At 38.7% G+C, this 15,775-nt stretch overlaps 2 protein-coding genes across 4 annotated transcripts in view; one reads left to right on the forward strand and one right to left on the reverse strand.

Annotated features, from left to right (window-relative positions):
- LOC124237922 (zinc transporter ZIP10-like) overlaps positions 1 to 4,422 on the forward strand; it is a 123,725-nt gene extending 119,303 nt beyond the window's left edge. For all 3 annotated transcript variants that reach the window (XM_046658053.1, XM_046658052.1, XM_046658051.1), the window contains exon 10: positions 1,635 to 4,422. In XM_046658053.1, coding sequence (XP_046514009.1) covers positions 1,635 to 1,793 — 159 coding nt within the window. In that variant the 3' untranslated portion in view covers positions 1,794 to 4,422. The remainder of the gene's footprint in view (positions 1 to 1,634) is intronic.
- A 13-nt stretch (positions 4,423 to 4,435) lies between these two features.
- The window catches only part of DNAH7 (dynein axonemal heavy chain 7), a 235,411-nt gene continuing 224,071 nt past the window's right edge, over positions 4,436 to 15,775 (reverse strand). The window contains exons 62-65 of the mRNA XM_046658055.1: positions 15,133 to 15,285; positions 13,528 to 13,705; positions 7,080 to 7,183; positions 4,436 to 4,838 (exon numbers count right to left, since the gene is read on the reverse strand). Of these exons, the coding sequence (XP_046514011.1) occupies positions 4,632 to 4,838; positions 7,080 to 7,183; positions 13,528 to 13,705; positions 15,133 to 15,285 (642 nt within the window). The 3' untranslated portion in view covers positions 4,436 to 4,631. The remainder of the gene's footprint in view (positions 4,839 to 7,079; positions 7,184 to 13,527; positions 13,706 to 15,132; positions 15,286 to 15,775) is intronic.

The following is a 15,775-nucleotide window of genomic DNA, read 5'->3' on the forward strand; positions in this document are numbered from 1 at the left end:
ATGTGGGACGCTGCCTCAGCGTGGTTTGATGAGCAGTGCCATGTCCGCGCCCAGGATTCGAACCAACGAAACACTGGAACGCCTGCAGCGGAGCGCGCGAACTTAACCACTCGGCCACGGGGCCAGCCCCAGCAGTAAAAGTTTTTGTAACAATAAAAACTTGAGGGAAGAGGGGAGAAAAGATACAATAAAATAGTCTTCTTATTAGAACCATAGGTAGGAAGTTAGCCATTTTAGTCTCATCCCAGGTTTTGGTCATAATCCAAACTTTCTGTAAAGGGCAGATAGTAAATACCTAGGCTTTGTGGACCATATTATCTGTGTTACAGTTATTCAGCTCTGCCATTTGTAGTGGTTTCTGTCACTACTGACTACCGCACTCTGCTAGTGAAGGACAGTCGGCTCCGTTAGCCGTTGCAGCACCGCCCTGGACTTTCAGACAGCATGATGGCAGCCTGCAGTAGTTCTTAAAGGGGAGCCTCAGGAGACTGTTGAACATGCTGCAGCACTGTCAGAGCGTGGTAGCTGGCTTAATTGTCCTCATTATTTAATAATGAATAATGGCGTTTCTTCCTAGGCAGGCCTTATGTACTTACCACCGTATCTCTCCTCCCTAAACCCAAAAGCGCCAACATGTTGTTTGGAGCAAAGCTTGGTGTCTAAGAGAAATAGCATATCAATATCATCTTTCTGTAGATTTTCATTGCAAACGTGAAGTATGTTTTTGTGAAAGTGAAAGTTAGAAGTAATAATTCTTTAACAATTTTTATTAGTTTTGGATAGAAAGAATTTATGCTTATCATAATGCACATACATTTCTTCTTCAACAAATCTTATTTACTTAGGTAAATTAAAGATTTAAGTTTTATACTTTGAACTATGGGTTATTCTTAAATGCTTATACTGAAAACTTTTCAATGTATTATGCCTTTAAAGATACTAGGAACTTTCACATTTTAAACATTTTATCACTATTAAGGGAATAGAGTACACTGGGAAGGCAGGGTGCATAATTTGGTCGTAGCTGGGGAGCTTCTATATACTATTTTTTGTGTGTCTTATTGGAAGGAAAATAGTGGCTTAAGAGCGTAGAGATGCCAATTTGGAATTTCTGTAAATATCTGTCTTTGCTGTCATGTGCAGTGGGAAATGAGAATTTTAAATGGAAAAGGGTGAAGAAATGATACAATTTTGAATTAGATATCCCCAAAAGATTTACTTTCCTGGTGAACTTAAGATATATCAGTAAATGTGAGAATTGTAGTGTTCTTTTCTGAGAGTTTTATTGGCAATAATAAATTGTCTTACATTTAGCATAAAGTAAATGTCGGAACTGATGAGGTCAGTGGGTGACGTAACTTTAAACGTGGCTGATGCATATATTATGTGCAATTGTTGCAGGCATGAGAAGGGATCGGATCTACTGTTTACTTAGTACATAGCTAGAGCATAAACTTGCTTAGTGTTTGACTAAAATATGTCTTATGATTAGCACTGTGTTAAATATAATAATTATTTTATTTGTAGTTATGCTTTTAGTCGTTAGTTTTCTGAAGTAAGAAGATGTAAAAAAAAAAAAAACCTTGAGCAGAATATTATAAAAATTGCTTGTAAACATCTGGGTTTTTTTTCAGCTTCCAGAAATGCTGCATGGTGATGGTGACAATGAAGAACACGGCTTCTGTCCAGTGGGTCAGTTCATTCTTCAGAATTTAGGATTGCTGTTTGGATTTGCCACCATGCTAGTGATTGCCCTCTATGAAGACAAAATTGTGTTTGACCTCCAGTTTTGACCATTCCCAGTAATTACTGTTGGTTACGAGAATGTTACCATGCAGCTTTGCATCTTTTTCTTGTACTGTATGCACATTGCTCAAAGAAAAGTCAGTGGCTTGCACTACTTACAAGTTCCATAGATTTGAGCCTAACCATGAACGACTGGTGCTCAGTACTGTTTTCCCTGTGTGAAGGGGTCTCTTGAAACTATAAAGCTTGTGATAAAGCAAGGAGAAAACGGGACTCCATGAACCAAGGTTGATATAGGTTGGATTAAGAGTTTTTAAAAAAATAATCATATAAAACACTAAAGTAGTCTTTATTAGTAAAAACCTCTGTGGCTATGCAGAAATAGAAATTGAACCAAAAAATCACTTAAACTTTAAAAATGTTTTCAATGGACTCTGGGCAGACTTTTCTTTTTCCTAAAAGTGAATTTCAGTGTCCTTTAATTCAGCTCCGTATAGATATATGGTAATAGGGATCAACTTGACACAGCTTTGCAATGCATAAAGTAGACTGTAGGACTAGAGGAGAGCTCAGGCTGCATTAGAGTATGAATTTAGTATTGGGAAAAGCCCTTATTCTTGAATCTAGAGTTACTATTTTTGTATATATTTGCATAGTGTTTAAATTTGCAGCCTAAACTACTGAAATTTGTGATTGTATGTGTGAGCTTCAGTTTAATGAAAGATTCATAATGGTTCTTGGTATTAATATACTTGGTGTCTGGGTTTTCTTTTTTTCCTGAACTTTAATTTGTTTTTGTTTTGAGTTTTTTGGTGTGGGTAGTGGGTTAGAGCATGTGGTAAAATCTTTTTTCGTTAAAATTGTAACCCTCTACAAATATCAAACATGAAGAACCCAAACAAACATGGTCTAAATATTCAATTTCCCTACTTGAACAGGACTAACTAGTTATTTGGGAAAGTTAAGTCCTAAATGCACACATTGCTTTACCAGTTTGGCATTGGAACCAAGAGCACGTGCTGTGGCTGGCACTAAGGTGGTAAGGCAGAAAATCCAAGTTGACCACGTCCATAACCTGTACATGCAGTGTCAAAACGTCACTACGATGACCTCTGATGATACCGTGGCTATCATGGTACCAGGCGGCTTGGAAGATAGTTTTAAATAACTCAGCTGAGATCACTTGATCATTTTGTGCCAAGATATGCTGTTGGTGCCTGACGGGGATTAGTCTCTTTTTTGGGTGCCCTGCTCTTCTACCATAATTGTGAATGATTTGTGAGAAGTGCAAGCCATGTTTATCCTGAATTTTGACCTAATAATTTGTAGAACTAGTCATGTGCATGTAGCTTTCTGTTCACATCTGTGCCACCTGGTTGTCATTTATGCCAGGTAAACTGTATTTGAACTCTGTGCAGGCAGCTTTGTTTTAATCTGCTTGGCTACCAGTGTAGCTGCTTTTAAAAATCTTATTCAAACATTTTAGAGCCAAACTCTTTCCATTCCACTTAAAATGTTTTCATTTAGTCCTCCGCCTTTCCCCAGTTCCTTTCCTCCTACTCCATGAACTTTAAAACAGCAGAACTTCGAGAGCAGCAGGTGCCTCCAGGTGTTGATAGAGCATTGCCAGGGTTTCTTCTTTATGCTGTAAGCAGCGAGCCTAGGTGGTGTTTCCTTAATTCATGCCTGAATTTCACAGATTGTTTCTGGCTTTCTCCATGGCCTCCTGTAACGAGTTAGGAGTTTTCTACGGAGGTTATTTTCTGCATCGGGCACTGCATCGGGACAGTCCTCATCTCATGCTTGGCCCTTCAAGCAGCCTCGCTAAAAGGTGCTGATATTTTATTTAGTACTGCCAACTTCAAGCAATTCGAGTATCTTGCTTTCTGAACCAAGATTTATTTATAGTTTATTTTTGGGTTTTTATACCCAAGGAGGATTCTGCATTCCAGCATTAAATCTGCTTGATTTTAAAACTTTTATGAAAAGCAACAGCTGGAATATACTCCCAGACTTAAAATAAATGCCTGATGTAAAGCAAATAGGTTATGCTGAAGTATATAAAGTTTTATATTCTCTCAAAAATGGTGTTACCTTTATTTGCCAGATTTTTTTAAACCTTTGGAGAGGGCTGCGACAGTTGCTGCTAGTATTTTGTTAGGGTTCCACCAGTGTTTAGTTTTCACGTCATCCTAATGTATCGTTTCAAGTCTTACTAGACAATCTGAATTCCACTACATTTCTGTTTGGCTCCAACATTCCATTTAGCTTGACCAGTCTAATTTAACATGTGTTTGTTGGAGGTCATTAATGTTACTTGTACAATGCTGTCACTGTGTGACATCCATATGGATTTTGGTGTACATCACATTGCACTCAATCAGCTGTGATTATGCTTAGGAATACTATAGTAACTAGATGCAGTGTGAACCTTTTCCATTAACAGTAAGTCAGTGGCTTAAATGTGATTATGGTCCTGCAAGGTGATACTTGCTAAAATATCTAAACTTTTTTGTTGTTGTTGTAACCGAATCATTTTTTAAAAATTTATAAAGCTGGAAATGATCAAATGCCATTTTTTTCATTGTCAACAGTGGTGTGTCATTTTATGTATGTTCCTAATGCTTATGGAACTCTCCCAAAATAAAGTTATTCAAAAGAGCAAATATACCAGTATGTTTTCTTCAGTCTAGTCTTTACTTCAGAACATTTCCTTACACTGAGGTATGAATCATTTTAAATATAGGCTACATTTGCACATAAATTTATAATTAAGTATAACTTTAGTCAAATTGATTTAAGCCAAATAAATTGTTTAAAAAGTAAAATATATTTTCTACTCAACCATCTATAAGAAACAGGAACAGGGAAACGACGTCTTCTAATTATGAGTTAAGTTGACATAACAGTGCTACACCGCGTCCAATCCAGTGCTCCTTGGGTTGGTCAGAGGGAAGGGTCATGGCAATTACGAAGTTCGTAGAGTGCCCGGTGGTGGATAATGTTCCTCTCCGCTCACTTGTCTTATACAACGGAGCAACGTAACTTGGTCGTTCTGGAATATCTACCCTCTTACAGGGTTTCAGCCACATCTGGAAGGAAGTGCGTAAACTTCTTTAAGTCAAGGCTGGTATATTTACATACATTTGAGCCTGATATGGTATTGTTAAAGTTATGTCTGAAAATTTCTGTGGCCCAAATAGATTTTATTTTTGTCAGCAGTGCTGCCATTGCTCAAAACATTTTATTAGAGCTCTTGGAGCTATCTTCAGAACCAGTCTAGAAACTAAATGAGAAAAAATAGTCATTTTCACCTACTCTGTCCAGAAACATATTGCCCATTTACTCATCACCTCTCCACTATACTTGGCTGAGGATGACTTTGGTGCCTACAATAATAAAAACTCAGACTTTCAGAGGAGAGAGCTGCCACCCTTGACACTCGCACTCATGTTGCCTTATTAGTTAAAGGCCAACCCCCCAGAATTCTGAAAGGCTTTTCTTCAATGACTGTAGAAGCAGATCACCTCCTCATTTTCATGGTGACTATTTTAAAGGGGCGATTATGTATATTGTGGCCTCTGCTTAAAAGTATAACTGCATTCCTTTCTAACTACAATAGACTCACGTTCCTTTGAGAGAGTGATTAGCCACCTGCCTAGAATGTTACCATTGTTGAACCTCACCAATCTCAAAACTAAGATTTGGGAGCAAGTTGATCTCTGAATATAAGCGTAAAGAACAAACTATGATCATAAAGAAGAATTAATGTTTTGTTTTAGAATTTAATTAAATTCCTTTTAGCAGTAGAAGTAATAGCAATCCTTGAGGTGATGGGAGTTGACAGCCCCACTGCTCAGAGCTCTTGTTTAGGTTTCTCAGGTCAAAACAAATTGTATAAAGATGCTAGTTTCTCTCTTTCTCCCACATAATTGTGGAATCCAGATTATTATAAGGGGGATCCATAAAGCAGTTCTTCAGATATAAATTATATGGACTCAACACTCAAGTCAGACGTATTTCATTTCAACCAAAAGTGGGTTTTGTTAATGAGAATTTTTCTTAGTGACTTCCTTATTCAGGAAAATCATTCATGGATAAATTCCTTCTGCTATTCACTGCAAGCTACTGAAGAGTGTGCATGTGAAAGCAAGATGATTTGATCCCAATCAACTCCTGAAATTGCAAACATTTGCCCTTGTGACTTTCAATTTGGGTCTCGTATTTGAAACTGTCTGCCCACAGTATCTTAGTACATGTGGCAGGATTTTTACAATTGGCTGTCAGCTGGTCCCTCACTGCCCGTTAGAGCTGCTCTGAAGGATTCTTGCCCGTTTGAGCTGCCCCTAACGCCCCACAAACAGAATTCATGTCAATCCATAGCATGTATTTCATCACCATCCCAGACCAACCCTTCAAGTTATGTGAAAAATCTATCTAGCTATGATGTAATAACAGATGGAAACAACAATATAGCTTAGTCTGCCCATGCTGAAGATAGGTGCCAGGAAACTTTCTGCAGATGTTTTTCATATAGTAATCTAAATCTGCAAGTTTCACATTTTTAGGACAGTGTATATGTAAGAAAATATATATGATAAACATATGTATGTGTGTGTATGTGGATACATATATACCATCCATCCTCATTCCTGGATTCCGTATTTGCGAATTTGCCTATCACTAAAATTTATTCGTTATCCTAAAATCAGTACTCTGTGCTTTTGCAGTCATTCACAGGCATGCTCAGAGCACCAAAAACTGAGTCACCAGACAAGCAGCTTCCCAGGTGAGGTTGAACCTGGTGACATTCTGCCGCCTTGTCTCAGCTCTCATAACTAAAACAACTATCCGTTTCAGTTTATTTAATTCCAAGTTTTTCACATTTTTGTGGCGTTTTTGGTGATTTCGCTGTTTAAAATGGCCCCCAAGTGTAGCGCTGAGGTGCTGTGTAGTGTTCCTAAGTGCAGAAAGGCTGTGATGTGCCTCATGGAGAAAATATCGTAAACTTCGTTCAGGCATAAGACAGTGCTGTTGGCCATGAGTTCAATGTTAATGAATCAACAATAAACATTAAATAAAGTATCTTTAAACAAAAGCACCAATAAGGCAAGGTTCTGTACTCATCAGTTAACAAAAATGTGACCAGAGGATCGCAGAAACAACCTGTATTTCTCCTAGGAGCAATGGTTCAGTATTTACTAATTCACTGTTGGCAGCCACTTTATAAAACATAATTACCGTGAATAACGAGAATTGACTGTATCTGTGTACGTGTGTGTGTGTATATATATAAAATAGACCCCGTGTACATGTCATTAGAAAATACTAACCACAGGCACTGCATCATAAAGAATTTTGGGATGTGATTCTGCAAGTTTCTTGGTCTTCCTATTCCAGGAAGCTCCATCTAGAAATAATCCATGAATGAAAACACCTAAATATAAAAGAAGCAGGTTAGAGCGACACTTTAACCGTGTATTCATTGAGCCCTGAATCTGAAATTCCTACAGGTGAACACTACGCAAATGACACGAGGTCAGTAGCCTAGGACTTGTTCTAAAATGAAAGCGCTATTCTGAGTGCTTTGTCTTAAGACCCATATTTCCAGAATATCTATACTTTGCATAGTCAATTAATTCAATAGTAAAATTAGATGTGGAAAACAAAAGAGGAAAGGAATTTTTAATTAGTCTGTGGGAAGTTCTCAGTTTGTGTGAACACTTATCAGATTTATATATTTTTTTAATTTTTATTTTTTTCAGATGTACATCATATTTCAAATTCCGGATACATTACATCATGTTCACCACCCGAACACTAATTATAGTGCATCCCCTCACATGTGACCCTAATCACCCCTTTTGCCCTCCCCCCTCCCCCCTTCCCCAATGGTAACCACCAGTCCAATCTCCAATGCTATGTGTTTTTTTTTTTTTTTGTCGTTTTTATCTTCTACTTATGAGTGAGATCATATGGTACTTGACTTTCTCCCTCTGACTTATTTCACTCAGCATAATACCCTCAAGGTCCATCTGTGTTGTTTGAACTGGCCAATGATTATAATGTTAGAAGACAGGAAATCTGCAAGAAAATTTCTGCCTGCATTTGTAGGGATGCAGTGGCTCCAGGCAGCATGTGAACAGAATACTCTTCTGCAGATCTCTAGTGTCGTGAGAGTTAAGTTTCTCCTGTCCTTCTAGAATTTATTCTCACTCCAACACCTCTCCATAGTCTGTATGATAGGACACATGGATGGACTTCCTCTAGAGCATGATGTCATACACTAACAGTTAAAGAAGAACACCAGTGAGGAAAGCAGTGAGCCCCGGGTGACTTTCTCTGGCTGTCCACTGTGTAAAGCCTCATGGACTGAATGTAGCTATCTGCACATGGAAACATTTGTAGCAGCTGCTGCACAGATGTGAAGGCAAGCAATGTGGGATTTACAAAGACCCAGGTTTTAGTTCCTAACTGCTGTGTGACCTTGAGCAATTCATTTAACTTTAGACATGTTTTGTCGTTGGAGAACAGCTGGAAATCATTTGTAAAACAATGATGCCTGCTTTGTGTACCTTGTAGAGTTGTTAGAATCAAATCATTCAGTGCTGGTGAAAGCACTTGGTAAAGTAGTATATAAAAATCCACTGGGCAGCACTGTCCAACAGGACTTTCTGCAATGATGGAAATAGTCTATATCTGTGCTTTCTAATATGGTAGCCACTGGCTATTAAACACCTGAAACACAGCTAGTGTGACCAAGGGATTGAATTTTAAATTTTATTTAATTTTAATTATAGTTAAATTTTAAAAGCTACATGTGGATGGTCCAATGATGGATGTTGGGGGAAAGACTTACCCTTTCTCCTCTAGGTGTTAACTGATGCAAAGAATAGTTGGAATAAAATGTCAGTTTTATTAATTGACAAAGCACTTGTCCAGTAATTTCCCTACTATCACTTGGGTAAAGTTGAGTTGCAAAATGCCCCCTGAGCCTGGGGCAGTGTGGGGCGTGGACCCGCCTGAGGGAGAGAGAGGTCTGCAAACATCCTACTTGCTAACTTCTAGGCCAAATGGAAGGCCTGCAGGCCAGTCACGATAATAGACGGGACTAGGGGAAGCAGAGGAGCCCCCACAGACAGGTCCAGGAAAGCCCTTGAAGACCCTGGCGCCGCTGACTCGTCAGCAGTCTCTGGCTCTAACCAATTAGATTATCTAATCCTCACTTGGGAAAGAAAAAATGTCGTAGAGAGTAAACAAAGGGAAGAGTGGCACATCTAAGAAAAGTGACAACAGGGATCAAAGTTCCCTCCATCCCAACAATAATCTTATAGGAAATGTTTTCATTCCTCATGGTCAAGAAGGGCCTTATGGAAAACACAAGATGTAAAACAGCAGGCAGATGTTAACCGAGTCCTGGGTCACAGCCTCTCCCGCTCTGTGAGGCATGCCTTTTGCCATCCGGGAGAGACGGGGTCAGCACGTGTCACCTACAGCTTCTCGGCCTCTCTCGTTGGCTGTTCTCTGCCTCCCTTCCTGCTGGGCAGCGCTCTCCCCTGATGACTCTGAGTCACCCAGTACTTCCCAGTAGTCCAGACAAGAGGAATCTTAGGAAAATATATGCAGAATGTATGGGGCCAAATCTAAGTCGATTTGTGGTGGCCTTGTGGCCTTAAATGACCTTTTCATTACGTTTCAATCCAGTCTTTGGTAAATAAGGTTAATACCTTCCTGAGCCCCAGAAACAGGCACATACTAAAGCGTGTAAAGGAGAGAGACTGGTGGAGGGTAGCGATCAGAGAGAACGAAGCTGTGGTTCCAGCCCAAGCTGTTCTCAGGTGCCATCTGTGTTCCTCCCACTAGGGTCCCATGAGAAAGCTGCTCTTTAGGAAAAGTCTATCGCTCCAAATCATTCCATGCAATGTCATTTCCTTTCTTAGAATTAGCTAGTAGGAAGGAAAACAATGGAATTACAAAAAGCCTAATTTGTGCGTGTCTGTGTTTATTGGTGAAATATGTGTGTGTGTACAAAATAATGAAATTCATGATTTAGTAAATATTTATCTGCTATTATAAGTCAAACCTTAGGCTGATACTTTGGTATTCAGTAAAATGGCTGGCTTAATTGACAGCTACTCTTTACTGTGCGATCCTGGAACACTAAATGGTCTTTATTGATCTTTAAATAAGTTGTGCTTTATTCCTGCTTCACTGTTTTCAAGCTAATTTTGGATTTTAATAAATTTGGATCTTTAATAAAAGGGGTTGTGGGTTAAATTAGTAAATCATTGTAAAAGGAAATACCAATTATCCTGTACAATGTCCAAATTCAGTATATAATGACGGGCAGTTCAACAGTTTGATCTCAGGTGTTAGCTAGTTTGTAAACTCAGGCAATGCTTTTATAAATCCTATCTTTAGCTGAATTCAAAAACATCTAACTCTGAGGGACATCATCAGTGCTATTCAGACTCCAAATGCCATCTTCTGCCTTTTATCATAATGATATGAGGACAATTTAGAAAAAAATTCTCGCATCTGAATTAAATACTTAAGAATCAACCATCGCTTCTTCAAGAAAGCTTCCCCTGAGGAGTGTGATGATGTTTGCGGACTTCCACTCAGGCAAAAATTCTCAGTGGGCCAGAGAGAAAGCAGCCAGCGGAGGAGGCGAGCCAGGCGGCCTGGGGGTGGACGCTCAGCTCGGCCCCTTACTAGCTGTGACAGCTTGGGCAAGTTATTGCACCTTCTGAGCCTTAGTTTCTAGCTCTGTATGAGACGGATGATAGTATCTGTGCCGTAGGGGTATCATGAAGATTAAATGAAAAGTAAAATAAATGTAAAGTTTCCAGAAACCAGTAGTAGTAACAGAGCAACTCCATGGCCTTCCTTCGATTTGCCTTTACCCGACTTAAACACTCCCTTCCTCCTTTCCCAAATACTTAGTTTGAAGCAAATTATGTATCCTTCTCGGTATGTTGCTAACCTGCCTATATATGTTCTGATCTTTATGAGGGTGTGGGAACTCAAACTTCTATTTAATGTTATCTTTTACAGCATGTAATATAGTGAGCTGTACAGATAAGGTATTTTTTTAAAGGCCTGTATAATTAAAGAAACGATAAACTAAACAACTTAGCAGAAGGTGGTTAAACACCCTTTAGGCATGCAGCAGTATGTCTATTCAGGGTGTGCTAGGAATGAAAGTATTCTGAACAAATGCCCAAATTAATGATAGGTTAGGCATCTATGGCCGGAGGAAAAACGATTAGTTTTAAAATATCATTTGTCCCAGTGATCTTTTTCCCCTTGCATCTAATGTTCTTAAATGTGTTTCTGCAATAAAACTTTAAATTAAGTATTAAAGAAGATTGCAATGAACGGTAGCTTAAAAAGTTGGTTAGATTCCATGAATTTGTAGTGGATTCACGCAGCATGATTTTTGGAATTTCCACAGGAGTATTTGAGGGCCTCTTGCGTGCCAGACACTCTGACAGGCGCTAAGACAAGAAGGAGGAGGACAGACAAGACCACTAGCCTCTTGGGATCCAGATTTGATTCTAACGACAAAGGAAAAAATGTCATTATTAACATATTTAGTTGTCTAAATTTTCTATGGGGGCTTAGTGATGACATTATCTGTTTACGTATTTAAAAAGTTTATGTGGCTTCTGAACAAATGAAGGATTATAAGAGTGTAACTACACTAGTAGGGAGGCTAGATAAGAGGCTGGAGCAGAAGTCTAGATAAAAACAGTGGCGGCAGTAGGATTATACAAGAGTGACTGCATTTGATGTGAGTGTATGAGAGAGCAGGAGAAGGAAGAAGAGTTCATGGGCTTCTGGTTGGGTGGTGGTGCCATTTATTGAAATTCATTATAAATTTTACGTATGCAGGAGACACCAAAGTGGAGATGTCAGGTAGGCAGTTGGATAGAGAGGTCTGGGTCTTAGAGGAAAGACTGGACATTTAAATTTGGAAGATATCAGCCAGGAGACAATCTTTAAAGACACAAAAAAGTATGAGGCCACTTGGGGAGAGGATGCAATTAGAAAAGAACAACAGTCCCAGGACTGAGTCCTCAGGAACTCCAATATTCAGAGGAGGATAAGCTAGCAAAGAAGCGTACGTGTGTCCAGTGGAAAAGAAAAATCAGGAAATGGGTGATGTGTTGGAAACAGAGAGAAGAATGTCTCTAGAAAGAGGAGGTTGTCAACTAGTGAAAACTGCTAAGAGGTTAAGATGAGGACAGAAAGATGAGGACATTGTCTACATGGAAGTTATTAATAACTCAGAAAAGAAGGGCTTCAGTTGATCGACAGGATGAAGAGTAGACAGGAAATATGAGGTGAGAACCTGCAGATGGCATGTAGAGACAGTTCTTTTGAGAAATTTTGCTATAAAGGGGAGCAGAGACACGGGATAGTAGCTGAGGGGATGTGGATGGTAAGACAATTGGAATTCTTGATTTGTTTTAAGATGAGAGATTCTAGACCATGTTGCATGCTGATACGAATTACTTAGTACTGAGAGAGATACTGCTGATTCTAGAAAAAGAGGGCACAACTGAAGGAGCAAAACCTTTGAGAAGGAGGGAAAAAATAGGATCTGGACTCTCAGAGCATGCACCTATCGACAGATTTATGGATTTGGTCGTGCTAAAAGCTCTTTTCTGATGGCTTCTTATTTTTTCAATGAAGTTATGAGGTGAGATGTGAGGGCAGAGAGAAGGACAAAGAAGGCACAAGTGGTTGCTTTTAGCGTGGGAAAGCAACTTTCTCAGGGAATAGTAGTAGGATTGCTTCATAGTGTTACAACACCCTTGAGGTTTGTGGCCACTGATGTAAAGTAAAACCACATGACACAGTACTGTGATTATTGTACACTGTTCGGGTTACACGTTTACTTGTTAGTATCCCACCAAAGCCTAAGTTAGTTGAGGGTCAAGATCCTGTCTAAATTGTTCACTGCTGACATCCCCAGTGTCTAATAGAGTGAGCCGGTGACAAATAAGGAAGCAGAGTTGTCTTTGACACATTAGTTAGAGCAGGACACATTAAGAGTTCTTTAGAGATTAAAGTCATTTATTTAAAGACCACCATTTTGGTAAAATTCAGGAATCTGTAGCATTTAAAAAATAATGCTTGTTTAAAATAGTAGCTCTGTCCACTAAATCTGAAATAAAACACTAGGGTAGCCACTAAATATTGAAAAGACAGTCTATTAAGAAAATAAAGATAAATTTCCTCACAATGCTTCAATCACAAAACAAATGCTCCTATTAGCTATCAGCTTTATTAAGTTTTGGAATGATGCACATAACAGGAAAGAATACCTGTTTTAGGAGTCTGCAAAGGGATGTCTTCAAGGGACCAGGAAACCTCCTTCTTTCCAATGCTGTGCCATCTTAATTCCCCAAGGTCACCATAAGATTATGGTTGATTATTCCATGTATTGTTAATTTGATGATTACTTTATTCCTAACTTATTAGAAATAATTTCAAACTTACAAAATTTTGCAAAAATAAAACAGGACCAGGGACATATACTCCTTATTCAGATTCATTTTATCCCCATTTGCTTTACCATTTGCTTGTTCTCTCTTGCTCTCTCTCTCTCTCACTTGCTCTCTGTCTCTCAATAGGTTTTTTCTCCATCATTGGAAAGTAAGTTACATATATGATGATTAAGTTTTTTAACAGTTGAGAAAAGTAAGCAAGAATGTTACGTTTTTGTTCAGTGCCCAGATATAAGCCAACTCATTCTGTCAGTGCACTTACCATCTTCCGGAGCATGCTTATATTCCTTGTCTTCCATCACTTCATAGTCAAACCCAAGAAGATCAATGGGGATGGTATATTTCCTGGCGTAGTTCTGCTGGGCACCGGTCAGGAAGGCTTGTGTGAAGAAGAAGCCAGACAGCCAAAAGACTGGAGGAGGGCCGACCTCGTACCATTGCTGTGGTGTCAAAGTAAAAGTGTCCCAACAACAGAGCCTTCAACTCTGAATACAGCGCTGCTTAACAAAATTTGTCCAAACACACCCCCCCCCCCCATTATCTTTTAGGTAAACTAATAAATGAGCTAACCCTTTGAGGAATAAAAAGTCATACTCTCAGGTTTTAAAAAATAAGTAGTATATTCAGTATTTGTTCTGACTTCAATTTCCTATCCATCGCTCCAGCTTGAGTACCACAATGTGCACGAATGCAGATACAAATGTGTTTTATACAAGCCCAATGACTCCTTCAGAAAAGCTCCCTAAAATAGTGAACATCTAATATACATTGTTGTACAACGTATCACGTTATATAGTTGAATAGAAGAGATCCCTATGAAGTCTGGTCAGATGGTAATGTTTTTCAGGTTTTTTTCTCTTTAGTCATTAATACGCAGTAGAATATTCCTTGGGAAGTTTTCTCTCCTACTTCACCAAAATACAATGAAATTCACCATAAAGAAATACAGTATTACACAAGGAACTCCCAGAAGAAACAGGGTAATGAGAGCCGAAGATTTTAATAAATATCAAGATATCTGGATATTCTGTTCATATCATGTATTATAATAAGCTAGTTGAATACTGATTTTAACTAAATAGGAAATTGTAGAAGACAATCTGAAGAAATTAATTTGAAGAACTTTCCCCTATTAGAGTACAAAGTAGAGCCTTCACCTTTCAAGAATAATCTTAACTGCTTCATATCAACTCTATACAACAGAAGGCCTGTACTCTGGAGGGGAAGTTTAGTCATTTTATTCCTGCAGAAATCTCCTCATGGGCAGTTTTCGATGCTCCACATAAACTATCTAGGAAATTGATCAATATCGCTAATGAATATAATTGTTAAAAAGAACACAGTTAAGCACCAGTATTGCCAGATAATTAGGAGGTAGGCTTCAGCCCACTCAACATTTCCAGGACAATTAGCCATTGTGGGTATTACTATCTTGGGCTGAACCAGCAATCTATTGATTTCATGACCTGGAAGAATGTGGGACAAGGAAGAAATAATGCTCCTTGTTAGCAACTTGTCTGGCTGTCTAAGATGCTTTGCTCTAGGGATCGATTTTAATGCTAAATATTTAACGGAAAAATCAACATAGCCAGTTGTTTTCTCTCTTCAAATGCCATTGGCTTGAATGTCTAACTTCACTGAACAGGAACGCCTGCTCCTAAAGAAGCTTTCAGAGGTTCTGCTTCCAATACCGGTATTTTGACAGTTCAGTGTAACAGTTACACAATCTACAGGCAATATTGGATCGTGGTCACTTGTGCCTGGGACACACAGAAAAGCTAGAGAGGAATACTCATAAAATTAGGCATCCTGATGAAGAAAAGGAGATCAGAAGAAACTTAATGTATTATCATTTGGATGAACTCACCTGCAAGAATTTTAGTCTCGCAAGGAAGTCATTTACATAGCTCCCGAGGGGCTTCAGGCTGGGGTAGGATCTGCCCATCCACATCCCTGGGATTTTGACATTCAGAATGCTGCTAACCACTTCTTCAAGGTCTGTAGACATCACGACAAGCCCCTGAAACACATGCAACCTTTGGTTAACGCGACAGTACAGATTTTGGAGAATCTTCTCTTAATACCTTCTTCCTAATTATCCTTTGTTTACAGTAGTGATTAGTCAGGGTTGAGTCATATAGCAAAAAAAGAGAAAGCAAAGATATTTTTCTTTTGCTCACAAGTAAGTCATGGAGTCTTTGAACTATTCCTTAGGAAAACATTAACAATTTCAAGCTGATCAAATTTTAATGGAAATTTTTTTATTGAGGTATAATTGACCTATAAACTTTATATTAGTTTCAAGTGTACAACATAATGATTCGATATTTGTGTATATTGCAAAATGATTACCACAATAGGTCTAGCTAACATTCATCACCAACAGTTATACATTTTTTTTCCCTGTGATGAGGACTTTTAAAATCTACTCGCTTGGCAACTCTCAAATATGCTGTGTATTAACTATAGTCACTGTGCTGTACATTACATCCCCAAGACTTATTTATTTT

This window comes from Equus quagga, chromosome 4, assembly GCF_021613505.1.
Source record: "Equus quagga isolate Etosha38 chromosome 4, UCLA_HA_Equagga_1.0, whole genome shotgun sequence".
In the NCBI taxonomy this organism is placed as follows: Eukaryota; Metazoa; Chordata; class Mammalia; order Perissodactyla; family Equidae; genus Equus; species Equus quagga.